The sequence below is a fragment of the Callorhinus ursinus genome, unplaced genomic scaffold (genome assembly GCF_003265705.2).
Source record: "Callorhinus ursinus isolate GAN/ISIS: 27379988/994484 unplaced genomic scaffold, GSC_fseal_2.0 scaffold3, whole genome shotgun sequence".
In the NCBI taxonomy this organism is placed as follows: domain Eukaryota; kingdom Metazoa; phylum Chordata; class Mammalia; order Carnivora; family Otariidae; genus Callorhinus; species Callorhinus ursinus.
Genome location: NW_027397065.1, coordinates 92,715,194 through 92,734,831, shown reverse-complemented (window position 1 = coordinate 92,734,831; position 19,638 = coordinate 92,715,194). Strand labels below are relative to the sequence as shown.

General features: G+C 63.7%; 1 protein-coding gene across 1 annotated transcript in view; it reads right to left on the bottom strand.

The window, feature by feature from the left end:
- The window catches only part of SLC12A7 (solute carrier family 12 member 7), a 70,699-nt gene extending 51,315 nt beyond the window's left edge, over positions 1-19,384 (bottom strand). Inside the window, exon 1 of the mRNA XM_073891110.1 lies at positions 19,173-19,384. Coding sequence (XP_073747211.1) covers positions 19,173-19,362 — 190 coding nt within the window. The 5' untranslated portion in view covers positions 19,363-19,384. The remainder of the gene's footprint in view (positions 1-19,172) is intronic.
- Between the last annotated feature and the right edge of the window lie 254 nt (positions 19,385-19,638).

The window sequence follows — 19,638 nt, the reverse complement described above, 5'->3', positions numbered from 1 at the left end:
CCCCCTGGAGCCTCTGGAGGGAGCGCCCACACCTTACTCAGGCCCTGTCGCTCCCGGAAGGTCAGAGGGGAACCTGCTGTTGTCTGAAGCCACGGGTTTGCGATGATTTGTTATAGCAGCCTCAGGACATAGCTGCTGATCGTCAGGAGATGTTAGGAGTCACTTCCCCGGAAGCATTTTGAAATTGTACATGACATACACCAGTTCTTTGGGAAACATGCTCTGCCCAAATTTTCACAAGAAGAAATAGCAGCTCTGGATAGTGCGATATCTCATGAGAAGAGTCAAACCCATGCGCACACACGCACGCGTGCACACGCGCACACACGCGCACACACACACGCACGCACGCATACACTCCCCCCAGACAGCAGCGCTGCTATGATTTTCCAAACACTTAAGAAATAACGCCAATTAGAGTAAACTCCTCCAGTTAAAAAAAAAAACGAAGGAATATTGCCTAACTCGTTTTGTCAAATCAACGTTTGTCATCAAGGAACTGAAAGATGAAACCGCGATGAGACGAACTACACCCCGTGAAAACATCTACAACGCTATTAACTGCAGGGGCTCAACGTTCTATTTTTATCCCAAGGGATGGTTTCTCAAGAGATCACCTATTGCTCATAGGTGATCTATGAGCACCTATGCTCATTCAGGAAGAAGTAAAAGCAGGATTTGTGTATTCCTGACTACCTGTGTTACCTGTCGGTACAAGTTTACTTAAAAACGGATGTGTCCAGGGACGCCTGGGTGGCTCAGTCAGCTAAGCCTCTGACTCTTGGTTTCGGCTCAGATGGTGATCTCAAGGTCGTGGTTTGACCCCAGCATCAGGCTCTGCGCTCATCAGGGGTCTGCTTGGCCCTCTCCCTCTGCTCCCCCCACTCACGCTCACCCTCTCTCTCTAAAATAAATAAAATCTAAAAAAAAAAGTATGTGTCCCCGGGAGGGACGGGCGGGGACGGTGGTGGCAGGGGTGCGCTCGGGCTCAAGGCTGCAGGTGCTGCTGCTACAGAGCCAACTGGTCGTGTGGGGCAGGAAGTTAGCGGTACCCGGAGTCCAGTGAATCAAGGTCAGCTGGTCCCAGTTGCCTAGATAAAGCCTTTGTTGTCCCGCAGCACGAGAAACAAGACCTGCAGGACGGCGCAGCTCTTACGCAGAACCCCTCGGTCCGAGAGGGGCCGTGGAGACCCGACACCACGTCTCCGAGAAATCAACTGCAAACAAGCGCCCAGCCGACCACCAACCAATCAGGGAGGCCTGCGCCTCAGGCTGGTCCCCATCCACCCGGTCTCCCGATGCCCTGAGCCACGCCCATGCGTGGAGGCCCAGGACGGTAGTTTCTTTCTTCCTCACCCTGTTGATGGAAGGTTCTAGAATTAATTCTCAGATGCAGGAAGTGTGTCTCACCCAACGGTGCTCGACGATTATTTGCCAACCACTGAGCTTGGCTAACCAAGACTGTTTCTGCCAGAGGTGGGAGGTGGGGGGTGGGAGGCAGCCTGCCTGGTTTTCATCCATCCCCGCGTGTGTGCGTGTGCGGGTGAGCATGTGTGAGCGGGTCCACCCAGGGCTCTGCCCTTCCTGGCACACAGCCATGTCTTCTGGACGTCAGGGCACCGTCCAAGGGCCCTCCTCCAGCCACCACGAGGCCATCCTGCTGCCCCCCTGTGCATTCCCGGGGTACGGGGCACAGGCCGGATGTGGCATCCACCTAGGCACCTCACGGCTTCAGGGAAAGCCTTGCCTCCTGCCTCTGTATCCAGCTTGGACACGCCCGGGTGGCACCAGGTGGGGCTGCGAGTGTTTGGAAAGTAAACAGCTCTGTCTGAGCAAATACACCCACGCTGGGCTCTGTGGCCACATGTACCACACCAGTGGCCGGGCAGGGACACTGGACCCCCGGTCCAAGGAGCAGCCCCAGCCTTTGTGTGGAGGAGGGTCACCCGGGGGACGGTGAGGTGGGGAGGGGGCCGCGGACATGCAGGGCCGAGCATGAGTGTGCTTTGTATATTTTGCCGCAATTGAAGACTAAATGTTGGAAGCCCGTGTAGTTCCAACCAAGCAAGTCTGAGCGTGGGGAGAGTTGCCAGGCTGGGCAGGGCCTCGGGTCCCTGCAGTGAAAGCCGGAGCACACAGGGGCACCTGACACCTCTCCTCCCCGGGGGGCGGGGTCCCGTGAAGCCCCTGCACCTGCCCCAGGCCATCAGGAGAGTCACCTAGGGACCATGCAGGGTCAGCCCGAGACCCCAGGGATTTCTGGGGCTTCCTGCTCTGCCCTCCAGCGCCCCCTGGGGTACCAGGCCCCACCAGAGTAGGAGAAGCCGCAGGGCCCCCAGGGTCCCACCGGCCTTGACCAGGGGCCTGGCCAGAGCCTCCAAGCCCCACACGGGTGAACCTGCAGGCCCCCAGGAGCCAGCGACAGGGACGCTGCCCCAGGGCAGAGCCCCAGCCTGGACCCCGGTGGGTGTTCCACGGGAACAGAAGGTTCTGGGTGGTGGTGCTCACAGATCCCGCGGAGCCCTGCGCAGACCTGGGGCTGCAAGAGGAAAAGCTGCTAGGTCAGAGGTGGGAGGTCCTGTGCTGCCCGTGGTCACCCGGTCCTCAGGTTCCCGTGCCAGTGCCACTGCAGAGCCCACGGACCCGGGTCGGACGTGCGGGGGTGGGGCGTCCACGCAGGGTCAGCCCCGCACACACCCCACCTCTGTCCCAAAGAAGGAAGTTAGCAAACCCCCCTCCATGACTTTATCTCTGGATCTAGTTGAGAAAATACACAGGAAATCACCTGAAACTGCATTTGTTTGGTGCACACGAGGCTGCCGTGGTGACCACCCAGCTGTCCCCTCGAGGCTGCCACCATGGGCCGCTCTAGGACCCTCAGAACCTTTGGAGGCCACAGCACTTGCTCCAGCCTGGGGCGGGGTCCCCAGGTGAGTGTCCTGGGCCAGAGCCTCCGCGGCTTCAGGGGCAGCGTCACAGACCCTGGCGGGACCCTGACCAGGGAGGGTGGTGGGGCTGGATTCGCAGGGTGGGGAGAGGCCCGAGCACTGCTGGGGGAGGGGTGGGAGCCTGGCCTGGAACTTTCTGGAACTCCTCCCTGGACCCCTGGCCTCCCGGCAGGATCTCAAATGAACAAGGGGTCTGGTGTGCAGACAGGTTCTCAGAGGTGACCCAAGGACAAGGCGGCCGGGCCACAGGACACAGGCCTGACTTTGACCCCTCCTCCCGTGGTGCTCGCCTGACCCCTACTGGTCGCCCTGGTACTCGCCTGCCGGGCCCGGCACTGCCCTCCAGTTTCAGAAACCTCCCACCTCCACGGAGCCTGCCCTAGAGAGCCAAGTGTCTGCACTGCGCGCAGAAGGTTCCGGAAACTCCGCATCTCGCCAGCCTGGGATACACACAGGCCCGCAGGGTCCCGCATAGCCCCCTGTGGGCCATCACCACAGGTCCCGGGGGGCAGCAGAGCGGGCCAGGCCCACGGTCTCCTCTCCGCACAGCCCCGGTCTCCGGGGAGATGGGCAGAGTGACCCCAGGAGCCGACCCCCAAAAGCGACACTGGACTCAGGGCCCCGAACCCCCTGCGTCAACGGCACCAGCTCCTGCCCTTCTGCGGTGACCCCCCCACGTGAGGAGCCCTCACCGTCTCTCGGGACCAGCCCTGGAGCCCACGCTTGCCGGCTGGGCCTGTCCCAACATCCACACAGGTCCAGGTCGCGTTCACTACGCGGGCTCCCAGCCTCCTCCGCTTCAGGACCCAGGGCCATCACCAGCCCTAAAACCAGCCAGCTCTACAAGAACCTCGTGGTTGGAGGGCTCCCCACGGGGCTTGTGAGACCGACACAGGGCACTCGGCCAAACTGGAATTTCAGATAAATACTGAGCTTTGCTTGGGTGAGGTCGGTCCCGCATCTTGCTTATGCCAAGAATTACTTGTGTCTACTGAAACGGGAAGGTCACGGGTCCCGCCTGCGCGGCTGGTTGCTGGGTCTGGCCACCCCGTGCTCAGGGCATCAGGTGGGCGCGCAGGTGGACAGGCTCGGCCTTCCGAGGTGTGGCGGCCTCAGGGTCCCCGCCAGCCTGCCTCTCCCAGGGAGCGGAAGATCTTCCAGTACTCCCTGGACACCCTGCCCTGCAGGTCCCCGGGAGGGAATTAGGCAAGAGCCCGGAGCGGCCTGGACTAGCAATTACGCGCATGTTTTCCTCATGTTTTAGAGTCAACAGGATCTCCTGCAAGACAGGCAAGGGTGCCCCCAGCAGAACGCTTCCCGGGCAGGCTCCAGGTGCGAAGGGCAGGCCACAGTCGTGGCCGCGGAGCCGCGGGCCAGTCCCCTCGCCCAGGACTCAGCATCCGCGGGACCTTCCCTCAGAACAGAACCCCCCCCCCCCACCGGGGAGCCGAGAGGGAGGCCACTGGGGCCCGGAGAGGGAAAGAAACCAGCAGGCCCTTGTCTGTCTGCTTCTTTCCTCATTCTGCCAGCGCATGGGGTAGGGAGGAAGAACCCCCAAACCTGGAGAGTGAGCCCTCCGCACTGCCCTCCGGTGTCTCCTGCCAAGCACTGAGGCCTCCATTCTCAGGAGTCAGCCTCCACCTGCAAACCATGCCCCACACTGGCGGCCACAGGGCCTTTGCTCTTGGAGAAAGTTCTTCTCTGGGACTGTGGCGGATGTGCCCCATGGTGCACGGCCAGCCACTTTCCACCGGTCACCTCGAGGCCACTGTGTCCCTCCCCTCCACTGCAAGGGCTGTCCACCCACCTCTCAGAAACCTGAAAACAAACAAGCAAACAGAAGTCCGAGTCCAGGAATGACCCAGAGCCTGCTCCCCTCACCACACAGAAACGGACGACGGGACCCTGCCCACAACCTTGGCAGCGATCAGTCCAGACGGTCAAGACTTGGTCAGTGACTGCCCCACATCCAACTCAGGACCGACCACTCGATCGCCTAACCAACCACACAGGAGGCTGGCTCCGCCGCACTCCCCCCCACATCCCGAGCGGACCGAAACCCCCTCTCTGCCGTGACGCTCTCCCATTCCCCGGCCTGCCTGGGCCTGTGTGCCCTACAGGTGATGGACCACCCCCTCCCCACAGCATGCTCTGCCAGTGGCCACCCCAGGTGTTCTTCACATCCAAGGCCCCATCCTGACATCGGCACTGCCCCAGGGCCTTTGCACTGCTGCCCTTGGGCTAGACATCTGGGCAGCTTAGGGCACCTCTTCCCAGAAGCAGCCTTTGCACTCAAGGCCCTTCCTGCTCGCTCCAGCGCATCATCTGAACTCACAGTCAGGGCTGAGAGGGAGGCGGCTCCTCACGCCTGGATCTGAGCCAGGCCTGCCCCCCTCGCATCTGGTTCAGGGCCTGACCCTTGGTAGGGGACACACACGTTTCTGAGACCACAGAGTGCATTCTGCTGGGCCATTTCCCATGATCACTAAAGCCACACATCCTTCACTTGGGTTGGGTGACTATCATCACGTTGGGGCTGAGAAAACCTGTGCAGAACGCCGTTCATGGGGAGAAGCCCCAGCCCCGTTCTCCAAGCCGTGCCCCACACCTGACGCTGCGACCCGGACCCGCCCAGCCCCAGGGTGGTGGGTGCCCGCCGGGGCCTCAGCCAGCCCCAAGGCCCTGCTGCCGTGTGCCCTCATCCCCCAGCCCTGCCCAGACTCCTCAGACCACCTGCCACGCCGCCCCCGGCTATCCTGCACCTGCAGTGGCCTCTCCTGCACCCCCCTCGGCCTGGGGGGCCCGTCCAGGTGCCACCCTCTGCAAAGTGGACTGGGAGCCCCTCGCGGGTGTGCGACCCCCTCCCAAGACAACTGCATGCAGTGCACAACCGGATGTGTCCCCGGAACTGGGCAAGTCCACACCTCAATGGGGTTGCCCTTGGCGCTCTGCCACGGTCAGCCCGGCAGGAAGGGGAAAGCACCAAGCCAGCACACGGCAGCTAAAATGTACGCCGGTGCCCCAAGCCCACAAATACCCTGCCTGCACATAAAGTGAGAGAGACGTACACAGCCTGCCGGGCCCTTCCTGTCCGAAACCCCCACACCTGCTTTGTGTAGCGGTCTCACCCCCAGGCACCTGCACACGGAACTGGGCTGTGTGCACACAGGTACGAAAGGACAGGTGGCCGGCAGCACAGCCCCTCCTGGCCCCCGCCAGCACCCCGAATCCTTCGTCCCACTCGGGTTCTGCTGCAGGCTCCACACCAGCGTCCCCACGGGGCGCTCACCAGGGGCTCGATGCCACAGTCACAGCCTGGCTTCCAAGCAGCGCAGGTCACCCCGTGTCAGCAAAGGTCAAACGACTCTTGGTGATAAAGCACAGCCGGGCCACCCTGGGGGGGGGGGGGGGCACAGGGAGCACGGGGAGAGGAGCAGCCTCTGCGTCTGTAAAGGCGGTCACTGACTTAGGAGCCTGCCCGGCTTCCCTGGGGCGCTGGCCGAGGCCCGTGCAGGCCCATGTTCCGCGGCACGTCCGTGCAGATGCGCGTGAGGGGCAGGCAGGGCCGGCCACGTTGGTTCTGCAGGGGACCCCACCGCGGGGTCCTGTGGGGTCTGCGCAGGGAGGGGCTCTGGTGGAAGGGGACACAGGGGTCCCCGCGGCCTCGGCGGCAGAGCAACCTGCTCCGGGGTTTCCTAGGAGGCTGGAGAGCGGCCTGCACTTCAGGGTCGGGTCCCAGCCTCCGCAGGCCCCTCCAGTGCCCCTCAGCCCTCTTCACTGGCCACTTGCTCTGGGACACAGCTGTCACTTCCCTGCTGGGGTCCAGCCTCCCCCTCCAGGGACTGCTGGCTGAGGCCCCACGAAGCCTGAGAGAAGGTGCCTCCGTGGGGCTTGGCACTCGGGAGGATTGCCCAGCTCCCGGGCCGAGGGTGGGTGCTCCAGGATGGGCTGGGGGCTGCTCGCCCTTGGCTCCCCTCCATCCCTGCAGATGCAGTGGGACCCGAGCCCAATCCCCAGAGAAGGAGCACCTGCAGGAGCCCCTGTGCCGGCCACAAAGATGCCACGGACTGGGGCACGCTGAGGGTCCGGGGAGGGAGGGCCAGGACTTTCTTCTGCTCTCCTTCTGCACCCGCATCCCCAGAGCCCAGGAGCATTCCAGAAACAGCTCCCAGGTGAACCCAAACAGCCCCTCCAGCACCACTGAGAGCCTGGACCAGTACCTTGGGGCGGCTGTAACGCAGAGCCACAGACCGCGAGGCTGGCTCTCAGGGCCCTGGGGCCACACGTCCGACAGCCAGGTGTCGCAGGGCCCCACTCCCTCGGGAGGCCACAGGGGACGGTCCCTCCTGCCTCTGCCTGGTGGCCCGGCACTCCGACCTCTGTCTCCTCCTCAGGTGGTCTCTCCCCTGTGCGTCTGTGTCTTCCTCTGGGTCTCTTTTACGGACGTTGGTTGTTGGACTCAGGACCACCAGATAACCCGGGATGACCTCTCACCCCCATGTCCCTAACCTAATCCCGTTTGCAAGGACACTTTTCCCAAATCAGGTCCCATTTACAGGAGCCAGGAGTTAGGATGTGGACATATCTTTGGGGGGCCACCATCCAGCCTACCACCAGCCTCAAAACTAACGCAGGATAAGGCCCAAACCTGGAAAAACTTGGTTCCCAGGGAGGGGGCTCAAGGAGGGTCATTCCCCAAAGCTCCTCTGCAGCCTTGTGCACAGAGTGAGACCATCTCGGACTGTGGGATGGGCTGGTAAACCCCGGTTGCCACGATCTCACCTGGAATGCTGGGCTTTCTGCCACATGCTCACAGTTCTGGTCATAAAACATGTGTCCTCAAGGGAGCAGCTCCCAGGCAAGAGATCCACGGTGCCCTGTCCCTAGTGGGCCCCCACCCACCGTCTGGCCTTTCAAAGGGGGACAGCTGAGGTCCCCAGTTTGGAAGGGCTGCTGGGGTGGAGGGGCTCAGGCCACAGCAGGTGCATTCTGGGACCCCCGATGGTCCCACAAGCCAGGCTCCATTCTCTCCCTCTGGGCCAGTCCTGTCTCCCACTCACAGTCCACAAGCAGGAGGAGGGGAAGGGGGGCCTTCCTGGGCCTTGGCAGGAGGCTGGCAAGGCTTCCCACAGAGGGGAGCCGGGACGGTGACCCATGGGCCCACACACAGAGCGGGGGCTGAAGGCAGCACACGGGGAGGCAGGAGGGGGCAGGGCAGGAAGGCAACCTCATCCTCAGGAGGTCCCAGCCCCCAGCCGAGAGCAGGGGACAGCGAGGCCCAGCCCAGCCCGAAAGAGGTGGTCCCTGGAGGGTGGGCACAGAGGAGAGGGGGGCTCAGCAAACCCCAACAGTCCTCGGCAGGCATCCACTCTCAGCCCCCTGCCCACGGCAGACAGCATGGCCTTGCTTGGCCCCTCGGGCAGCCGTTTCTGCAACCCTGCCCCCTCCCACCAGCAGGCCTGCTTGCCTTTGGGGGGTGGGGTCCTGTGAGCCCCCTTCCCGCTCTGTCCTAGGGCGCATCTCATTCCTACCCTCTGGAACACCTAGGTGGGCTCTGAAGCAACCAGAGCAATTTCTCCACGTCCCTAAAGCAGTTTCTGACGCATATGACTCGGGTCACCAGTCCCAGGAAGGGCTCAGCGGAGCCTCTGGCCACAGGTGCCGGGCATGCCAGAATATGCCCTCTGCCTCCCAGAACATCGCTGAGTCCCCGTGCATCCAAGGCATGGGACAGGCTTAACGCCAGAGGAGCAGTTTCGGGCCAGGGTGCTCGAGGTGGGGAGGGGCAAGGGGTTCACTGCTTCTCTGCATCGGTCAGCACCCCCGAAGGAGCCATCCTCAGCAGACCCTCGGGAAACACAGCTCTCGACCTGGCTGTGTGGACCAGGGGCCCATGTCTGTAGCTGACTGGCGAGCTCCCAGGGGTCCCTCAGCCTAGGCCGGATTCACGGGTGGCTCTGAACCCTGCAGAGAGGTGTGTGCATGGGAGCAGGTCCATACTTCCTACGGGCCAACGTGGGGGGCCTTGTCCACAGCCGTCTGGGACGTGACCTTGTGATGGCTCTAAGGGGACACCCAGACCCACAGGACCCTACAGCCCCCACCCAGGGGTAGGGAGCCACAGGTCTGTGTGAATTCAGGCAGGCTGCTGTCCGGAGGAGGCAGCCCCTGATCTTGGCCAGTTTTCCCCAGGTGGTGGCATCGGGCGGGGTGGGGATCCCTGGAGTCTCCAAAGGGTGATGCTGACCACTGATCTGCATCCCTGGGCAGCTCTGTGTCTGGTTATCCCTCAGGTCATCAGCGTCCCCAGGCCTGGTGGGCACAGGTGCATGGGATGGAGGAGGGCTGCTGGCATCACCTGCTCCCCTCAAGCCCCTCCCAGCAGCCCCCCAGCGAGGCGGGTGGGGGCTGACCAGTGTGCCTGACCACCGGCGTAGCTGGCCCTCGCCACCCTCTGCTCTGTAGTCTAGCGGGACAAGAACTCTCAGGTCTCCAAGCAACAAGAGGCAGTGAGGAGGAGCCGGGCCCTGGGGAGGGCTCAGGTGGCCATGGGGGGGGGGGGGAGCCCGATGCAGGTGGAGCAGGGAAGGGAGCTTGGTCCAGGTGAGGCAGGGTCCCTGCGCTGGCTCTGATGGGCTCAGTGACCTCATGGTGGACCACAGCGGGAGGCTGCTCGCGGGAGCTTCATGGCGGAGGAGGCTGAGCCGACTCAGCCCCCGCTGGGGGAACGGGGGAGGGGGCGTGCACTGGCTACCAGAGCCCACGTGTTATCTTAGCTGCGGCAGCAGAACGGACAGCCCCGGCTGGGGGCACAGACAACCCTCCTGCGTGGTCTCACATCCTGGAGGCTGTTACTCCCGAGGCCTCTGTCCGTGACCTGTGTCCTCATGTGGTCGCCCCTCCGTGGCTCTGTTCATCACCTCTTTAAAGACCATCTCCAAGGGCAGTCCCACTCTGAGATGCCGGGGCCAGGACCCCCAGAGCCGTCGGCCCTGCTCACGGGCCGTGGCCTGGAGTGCAAGCTCCTGGAGCTGCGGGCTTGGGCACGTGCTCCCTTCCGCCCCCAGCACCGGGCCCACGCCGTGCAATTCAGCAGCCACCGAGCACAGGCGGTTGGTTGAGTTTAAATTCGAATTAGTTAAAAATTCAAAAGATTTAAATCCAGTTCTTAGTTGCACCAGCCACATTCCACGAGCTCCACGGCCACCCGTGGCTGGCGGCTGCCATAGGGGATAGAGCATGGGTGTGTGGGACAGCTCAGGCCCCGAGGACGGAGGAATGAGTGAGCCAGGGAATGACTGAAGGAAGGAACAGGGCTCTGGCGCCACGTGGCAGGAGAGAAAGGAGCTTTGTTCTGAGTCTGTTCTTTGGATGCTGCGGCGCGACCACGCGAGTCCTGCTGGAGCATGAAGGAGTCGTGGACTGTGTCACCCTGGAGAGACCACCGCTCCCCGCGCCCGAAAGAAGGCACTGCCCAGCCACGCGAGCATGCCCACCGTGTCCCTCCCGAGCCGCACCTGGCCCGGCCTCCCAGCCCCTGGGCCCTGCTGGCCACCCGAGGATGGGCCACCCCACGCTGCCAGCCTGAGCGGCCTCCACACCCTCCCCAGGCAGGGACGACCCCACGGGGAGACGGAAGTCACCACCGTCCCCTCCTCATCTCCAGCTCTGTCTCCCCTCCCCGCCACTGAGCTCACGGCCCACAGCACCGCCTGCCCCACACGGACCACCGACCCGGAGGGGTTACCACGGCCCCCCCACACCCCCAACTCTTCCGGCGGCTCCTGCTCGTTGGGCCACGTGTGCAGAGTTCAGAACACATAAAAGCACACGGACGACGGAAGCCTACAACGGACCTCACCCGGCCCATTCTCCACTTCCGTGCGCGAGCTCGGTGAGGCTGGGGACAGGGCGGAGCAAGGCACCGATGCGGGGTGGGGGGTGCCGTCAGGAGACAGCCGCGCGTGGGACACACGTGCCCTGGAAGCGACTTCTGGACGGCAGAGTCTCCCACAGCCCGGGAAGGTAAGCCTTTGGAGCTCCAGAACATTCCATGGCATTCCTCTCAAATGAAAACAGGAGACGCTTTGAGGTAAGTAGCCTATGTGAGCTCCGTTGGTTTTCTGGGGTTCTCCCTGACATCCTGGCTTTTCCACGGACGGTGCCCTGAACCTGCGTCCTGAGCTCAGGCAGGCCGAACCCCACGGTCCTCACAGAGAGCATCCGAAAAGGCCCGCCGGCCTCCACCGAGGGCAGTCAAGGGGTGCGGGCGGCGGCAAGGGAGATAATCCCACCAGCTCCACGTCTCCTTGGCCCCCAGGCCAGTGCAGGGGCGTCTTCAGCCACCTGGGCCCTGTGACCCACTGGCGTCACCCATTCCAACCCGACTTTAAATGGCCTCCCAGCCAGGCCCTCCCCAGCCCAGCCTGCCTGGGTCTGAGCACTGGTGTCCCAGGGATTGAACCAGAGAGAGAGGTGTGTCCAGCCCCAACTGCGCAGGGGTGGAGGGCAGGCCGACTGCCCGTGGGCAACTGCCAAATGTCGCCCAGGGAGCAGATGCCACAGCCCCGCACCGTCAATTAAGTGCAAAAGCTCACCACCCAGTGTGTGCACGGGTCACGGTGGGGGGGGGGGCACTTAACTCCCGACGGAGACACGCGGCAAGTTGCTGCAACGGTGTTTCAGAAGTGACCATCTGAGTAAACAGGAAAAACAGGCCCTGGGTCCCAGCCTCCCACCTGCCGCCCTTCCCTGCCATCTGAGGCAACCTCACCGCCACCCCCAGGCCATGTCTCCTCTCTGAGCCTCTGAAGGTAACAGACTTTCCAAGCTCACGAACGAATACTAAGGTATCCGTTCAGCCCTTGACACAGAGCCCATGAGACTAGCGTCAGCCACAAACATGATGGGTCAGGGACACCCGGCCCCACCACCGCCAGGGCACACCTGCCACGGCCACGGGCGAGCCCCACTCCCACAAAGCCTGCTCTGCTGTGTCCACGGCGGCCACAGGTCTCAGCCAGCGGCTGGGGACACGTGGGAGCACCCCTCTGCAGGGGTCACGGTGTGGGAAGCGGGTCCCTCCCGAACAGCGGCCGCTGAGATGCGACACAGGTGTGTTTCTCCACAGCCCTAAAAGGAGTAGCCAGCAGCACAGGTTTTGGAAAAAACCTAAAACACCCAGAAGGACTGGCAACTAAACAGCCAGCTTTGAGGTAGACTCACCGAAAGCGAGAAGTCTTACTGCCTTGAGCTTTGTGTTCTGTTGGTTTCTAATGCCGTCCTCTAAAAGCCAGAGCCAAAGAATAAAAAGAATAAAGGCATTTTTATTCAGAAAAAGCATTTCCAATACATTAAGAGGTAAAGTTGGAAAGAGCAGGTACACCATGAGGATGCAGCCACGTGACTGTGGACACGCAGACACAGCCCAGAGAGGCTTTTTCACAGGGACTACTTCTGAGCATGTTTTCTTTCCATTATTGTGACGGTTCACTGTGCGTGTCCGCTTGCCTGGGCCTCGGTGCCCAGCACGAGGTCACACATTATTCCGGGTGTTTCTGTGAAGATGCTTTTGGATGAGATTAACATTGAAAGTGATGAGCTCTGAGTCCTCCCTGACACAGGTGGGCCTCGTCCAATCAGTTGACGGCCTGGCAGGACAGGGGCTGACCTCCCCAGGCAGGAAGGAACCCTGCCGGCAGGCGGCCCGCGGGCACTGCAGCCTTCCCCGCGTCTCCTGCCTGCTGGCCCACGCTGCAGACTTTGGACTCACTAAACCACGGCTGCACGTACTACTCCAATCCTTGGAACCGCTCTCTCTCTGCACGCACACATCCTGCTGGCTCCACTTCTCTGGGGCCCCGGAATACAACACTGTCCACGTTTTCTCAGGTGAGCATCATGGCTCTATCACAGCTTCCAGGGAACTTCTCCCAGCACCCGATGCCCTGAGGCACCCACTCTGCCCACTGGGGGGTGGCACCAGGCCCGGGGCTGCGGCAGAAGGAAGAGCTCAGGCTCCCTGTGACCAGCGAGGACTGGGGGCCACGTGGGCCTGAGGGGCAGGAGGGAGAGAGAGAGAGGGCAAGCAGGGGCACAAGAGGGAGAGGGGGGATCCCAAGCAGGCTTCCTACCCAGCGCGGAGCCCTACACAGGGCTCAACCCCACGACCCTGAGGTCATGACCTGAGCCGAAATCAAGAGTCGCACGCTTGACCGACGGAGCCTCCCAGGTGCCCCTGCCTGACTCTGGATGACATCATGCAGAAGCAGTCTCCACCAGGGGGCAAGCCCTGTCCCCTGGCTCTGCAGGCAGGAAGGACTCACACACACGCACACACCCGATCCTGCCTGTGGCTGAACACGGCCAGACAACCCAGGGGGCCGTCTGGGGCCACGGCCCGTCTTGCCCCCTGTGCGGGGCTCAGGTCTCTCCAGGGGCAGGAGGCTGGGTCCCCACCCCCCGCCCCCCAAGGCCAACTCGGGCAAAAAGCCCCTCTGTGCTGCATCTGGAAGGTAGAAGTGCAGCCCGCAGCGCTGTCCCCATTTCTAGGGACCGGCCACCATGCCGAGCAAAGGGCAGACCCAGCAGCCCCTGGTGAGGGAGGACCCGGCGGCTGGAGGGGCCACCCCAGTGCCCTGCACCTGCCCTTCCTTCCCACTGGAGAACTCGGCCTCCTGCTCCTGGGTGAGGGGGGCCACGGGCCCAGCGGCCAGGACAGGCTGTCCCTGGGGTGTCCAGGGAGAAGGGGCCTTCCCAGCTGGGTGACTGAGGCCTAGAGCTCCTTCTTGGTCCCTGCAGAAGCAGGCTCAGGGGGATAGGGCGAGGAGGGGTCTCCCAGGCCTTCAGCCACGCCCGAGCCCCTCCCCGACCCCAGCACTGCGAGCCTGCCGCCCCTCTCCTACTCCAGGACCAGCCCGGAAAGGCCACACCAGCGCCTGCTTGAAGCAGGAAGGTCCCTGGACAAAAACATCTCCTGCAAAAGGCCTGAACTCGCACCTTTTGCAGAGAGTAATTTAGATGAAAAGGACCCTGGCGAGAGCCCCACCGGGGAGAAGGGACTTAATCAAAGTGACCTCCTCCTCCTCCGGAAAACCAGACACTGCTTGCCTGCCTGCCGGAAGCAGCGGGTCAGGGAGGGGACGAATTCGGTTTCCTCTCACCCTCTCTCCTGTTCGCTCTTTTGATTGTGGTAAAACAGATCTGACCTAAAGCCATTCTGTATACAGTGGAACTCAGCACGTGCAGTGTTGTGCAGCCATCCCCACCTCCCCTCTCCTGAACTTCTGTCCTCGTGAAACCCTCTCTCCCAGCCCGCCTGTAGCCCCCGGGCCCTCCCCTGTGTCTCTGTGGACGGGACTCCTCCGGGGGCCTCCGGTGAGGGGCCCTGTGTCCCCCGTGACAGCCCGGTCTCACTGAGCAGTGTCCTCAAGTCCGTCTCTGCTGTAACAGGTGTCAGGACGTCCGTCCCTCCTTTGGAAGGCGGGACAATACTCCAGCGCGTGGCAGGACCACATCTTCTGTCCACCTTTCTGCCACACTTGTATGGTAGCTAACATCCGTGGACACACGTCTGGGACCCCCAGCCCGAGCCCATGTTTGTACAGTGCAGCCCTTGCTCACGGGGCCAGAGGCCCAGGTGGGAGGAGGCGCATGCAGGGCCACTGGGGGCCCTGGGTAGGCACGGCACACAGGACTCCTGCCGGGGTCCTGGGCCTGCCCACGCGCAGCCCCCGTGGGTTAAGGACGGCGGTGTGGCCAGTTGAACACAGACACAGTGTCATTTTGATGTTTAATGGGAGTTAGTGCCGCCAAAACCACACCACCCCCCCATGAAAAGGATGCCAAAGGGAGCAGAAGTAGCAAGGAGGGAAGTGAGGGACGTGCCCTCAAGTGTTTTTGTCAGCGAGCTAGAAACCACCAAGGGGAGAGCTCCCGGGCCGACTGACAGCCCGGGAGTGTGCTCTGGACAGAGCTGCTCCATAAGAACCAACACGAGGGCTGCACCCATGAAATATTTAAGTAAAAAGAGAACAGAGTCTGCCCAGCGGGGTGGCGGGTTCTCTGACACCAGAGCTGGGCAGCCCACACCCTGGACTCGGGCTCATGGCTTCCTGGGCAGCCAGGAGCGGTGCTGAGCCTCCTACCTGACGAGAAAGCACCAACATCGGTCGGGGAACCGGGACGTGCCCCTGACACAAACCCGAAGCAGAAACCTATGACCCACTTGTAAAGTCGCAAGAAGTGCAGACGCAGGGTCCGGGTGGGGAGGGGGGCTCTCCTGGGGCTCACAGACTGCGCGGAGGGCCTGGCTCAGATGGTGAGCGGGGGGCCCGTTCCCCGGGGACAGCAGTGTGGGGGGCCAGCCGCGTGCTGGATGACAGCTCCCAGCCTCATCCGGTGTTCCCAGGTTCCCAGGTCCCAGCTCTTGAGGGAGCGTCCCCCTTCAGACACACGATGCCCCTCTGGCCGAGCAGGTTCTCAGGCTCAGCGGCCGACCCTCACCTCCCCCTCCAGCAGCGAAGAGCCACACATGCGGTCACGCCCCGACACGACAAGAGACACTCACAGGCACACGCACGTGGACACAGATGCACACAGACACACGTGCAAACCCGCTCGAACGTTCTGAACAACAGGCCTGCGCGACCAGCCCCCCAGGTGTCATCTGAGCGTCTGTGGGACTCTGAGGCCTCCCCCCCAAGGCACCTTCAGAGAAACAGAAAGTCGACCTTGCAACAGGGGCTGGAAACGGGCCTCCACCCCAGTGCAGGGCGGAAACCAGGAGCCGCGTGAGGGTCCACCTGCCTCAGCGAGGGGCTGCCCTGGCCTCCCCAGGAGCACGGGCTCAGAGCGCCCGCGGAGACAGCAGGGGCCGGAGGACCTGTCTCAGGGTCAAGCCTCTGTCTGATGTACCCCCCAACCCGCCCAGACCTGAGACGGGGAGGGGGCTGAGGGGAGTCGGGCCTCTGGGGAGCCGAGCTCCGAGGAGTGTGGCCCTGCGTTGCAGGGGCAGGTGGGTGGCTGTGGCCTCAGGGCGGCCTCCTTTCAGGCCAGGCTCCCTCTGTCCCTGCCCTTCCTGCAGGGCAGGCTGGGCGGGCAGGGCAGGTCCTCCACGTCTTGACTCTGGATCTGCGGCCCCCACTGCGATCCCACAAAGGAACGGCACTGGCAGCTTTCCTGGGAATGGGGTGGGGGGCAGCCCCAGTTCAGCCACCTCACCTCTGGCACCTCCCAAAGTGGCGGTGCTATGGCAGCCCATCCCTGCCCAGTTGCACGGTCCCGAGCTCATCTCCCTCCCGCCTGGCACATGCAGATCCGTGGTGCAGCCAGGAAGGGCAGGCAGGTGGCCTGGTGACAGCACCCCCGCCTCCTGGGGTGAAGAAGCCTCCCCTCACCCCCAGCACAAACCCTGCCACCCTCGACGATGGAACGGGACTCGGCACAGTGCGCAGCAGACCGGTGTGTGCCCAGGAAACACCGGCTCGCAGGGACCCAGGGATGGGGGCGCCAGGAGCTGGGATCATGTCCGGTCCCTCGGCAGAGAGAAGCGTGCCCCCACTCGAAGCGCCTGTCATACACAAATGCACAACAAGCAGACTCACTGGAGGGGAGCTGGTCGAAGGGCAAAGTCGGGTGCTTAGCCTGGCCGATTCGGAGCCGGCGGGGTCCTGACACAGCACGAGGCGTCTCCGTGCCAAGAGGCTGCGCGTCGTCCTGGGTTCGAAAGCCCCCTCATTAGTACACAGAAGCCTCCGGGAGGGCAATGCAGGGCGGGTGCCCCACCATGCAAAGGTGCTCCACAGAACCCGAGTTGCTCTTTAAACTTGGTGCACGTTGTCTTATCGGCAGCGTCTCTCAAATAATCAGTCTTTTGTTCTCCTGCAGCGGGCACGGCACACTATCAGCTGACTGATCGCTGGTTGGAACCGCGCCCCTATAACTGCCGCCCCACTGGAGCCCGGTGGTGTATCGGCAACCGCGACAGCCAGGGGCAAGAGCACAGCGTGGCCCCGGCTCAGAATCGCCCCACACCCGAGGGCTGGCGCGGCCGGATGGGGGAGGAGGGAGGTCTAACCACTTGGACCGCAGGCCCACGAGAAGAGGTGAAGGTGGGAGTGGGGGGGCTGTAGGGTCGGGAGAGTTTCCCTGGCCCCAAACAGCCCCCTGTCTCCCATCTACCACCTCGAGGACTCTGGAGCCATGCCCTTCTCCTCGTCAGCATGAGGATGAACATACCAGGAGCTCGGAGGGCAGAGGACAAGCTGAGACCGGAGCGTGTCTCCCGGCACCAGACCCTTTCCCGAGTGGGACAGGCCAGCATGCTAGGAGCCCAGGACAAGCGGGGCAGAGGGGGCCAGGAGAGGGGACGAGGTTTGAGGAGGACCTGGAGGGCCAGTCCTGGGGAGCCGGGACCTGCACGCTGCTGGGCAGAACAGCTCCACGCCAGGACAGGGCCCACTGAGAGTCCATGTTCCTGCCAAGAGGCAAAGCCATGGCCTCTGAGGCCCCAGTTCCTGGGGGGAAGACCATGGCAGGGCCAGCAAGCCCAGGCTGGGGCCTTGGGGTCTCCCAGGACGGGCAGTGGAGAGGCCGCTCTCTCCCTGCTGCCAGCCACACGTCAGGAGGACCACCTGCCCCGGCCAGGGGCTCTTTTCTCATCCACGGTCTCCAAGAAGTCTCTATTGACCCCTTTTGTCAAAGCGATTTTCCTCAGAACACAGGAGCCGGCAGTCCCAGAAATAATTAGTTGTTCTGACTCATAGAAATCGATTAACAGCAGAATCACTGCTCACAGAGCAAACGAGAGGAGGGTGCTCCCGGGTAAGCAGGGGCACAGGCGGGAGGGTGCCCCTCTGCCTTGCCCACGGCCACTACGCCTCCTGGAGCGCAAACAATGGCCCCCAAGGTTAAGAGGACCCGAGAACTGGCTGCCCCCAGGTGACAGCTAGGCTCAGAGCGGAACCTGTGGGCACACCCCCCAGTGCCCACCACCTGTCTGGACCAATGCAGTCCTTGAGAGGGGGCACGTGCACATGTGTGCGTGTGCTCGTGCGCGCACACGCGCACCCAGCGCCTCAGAACGCCTGAGCTTACGAGGGAGGCACGGCTCAGAGTTCATCTCCGTGTTAAAGAATTTCCCGAGTAAGTCAATAAAGGCCTTGTGGGAGAGAATTCAAAACCCCTGGCACTCTCAGCTCTCACTGCGCGCACTGAGCCCCCTATGTTGGGGGCGTCGCAGACTGAGGCCCCTCTGTCCAGAGACCCACCTCCCCCTGCTGACCTGCAGGAAACGCCTGGGCTCCTGAGAAGCTGCAGGTTGTTCAGACATCAGCCCAGAGGTGGAAGCTCTGGCTCCCAAAGGGGCGGGCAAATCACAGACCAAGGGCAGCCGCAGGACCATCTGCCCCCAGGAGCCGCCTGAGGCTAGAGGGCAAGGGCCTCTCAGAATCCAGTCAGACCCAGAGCTGCTGGGAACCCGCCTTTGCCTGTCCTCTTTGCACCCGCCCCCACCCAGGGCTGTGGGGCGCCGGCCTGTGCCAGAGGCCGCGGTCCATGCAGCAACGTCTCCCCAGTACAGCCGGTCAGGGCAGGGATCACTGAGGTGCCCACCTGCACTTCTCAGGGCCTTCAGACCACAATCCTCAAAACCAAAGGAAAGTTGCTGGTAGAAGTTTGATGATTAAAGGCGAGCGGGTGGGGAGTCCACTGGGGGCACAAACCAAGTAACTGACCAGAGCGCTGTCCAGGCCCCGCGGGCCTCGCTGACCCCTGGGTGTCTTCACCCAGACAGGAGGAACGGCAGCGTTGCCGCCGTGGGCTCTGAGCGCCCACCACTCCCCGCACACTTGCACCCTGACTTGCACTGCACGCCCTGCGCTCCAGGGGCAGTGAGGTCAGAGGGTGCCCGGGAGCTTTCACAAGGGCCCAGGGACTCGCATCCCCCTCCAGGGCGAAGGACTGGGCAGAAAGCGGGGGCGTCGGGGCCGAGCCCGCCGCGGTCCCCAGAGAAGCCCGCAGGGCACGCGCCACACCAGCTCACCCCGGCGCTGACGACCCAGCCACCGCGGCCGTCGCCGAGGCCAGCGCCCGGGCAGCGCTCCCGCCGGCCCGGCGCCCTGGGGCCTCGTCTGCGACCCTCCGGGTGCGCGCCCGCCCGGCTCCGCCGCGCAGACGGGGTGGCCGCGCGCCCTCGTTGGGCGTCCCCGCGTGGCCCGCACCTACCGTAGCGGCTCGGCTCGCGGCAGTAGCGCAGGATGGGCAGCGCGTCCACCCTCGGCGTCTCGGGGGCGGCCGCGGGGTCGCGACCCGGGGCCCGGCCGGGGCTGGGGAACTGGCTGCCCCCGCCCTCGGGCCTGAGCCCCGCGTCCCCCGCCCCGCTCGCCGCGGGGGTCACCACGAAGCGCTGGGACATGGTGGCCCGAGCGCCAGCCCCAGCCTCCAGGTCCCCGGCCGCCGCCAAAGCTGCGGGGCTGAGCCGGGCCGGTGCGGCCGAGGGCGGGGCCCGGGTCCGCGCTGGGGGGGCGGGGTCGGGGCGGGGTCGGGGGCGGGGCTGGCGCGGGGGCAGAGCCCGCCTCAGGAACCCAGCGTTGCAAGGACCCGGGGTGGGGGGGCCATGGAGGGGGAAGAGGAGACCCGGCGGGGAGCGGGGAGGCGGCGGCCAGGACAAGTAGGAGCGTGTGCCTGGGGA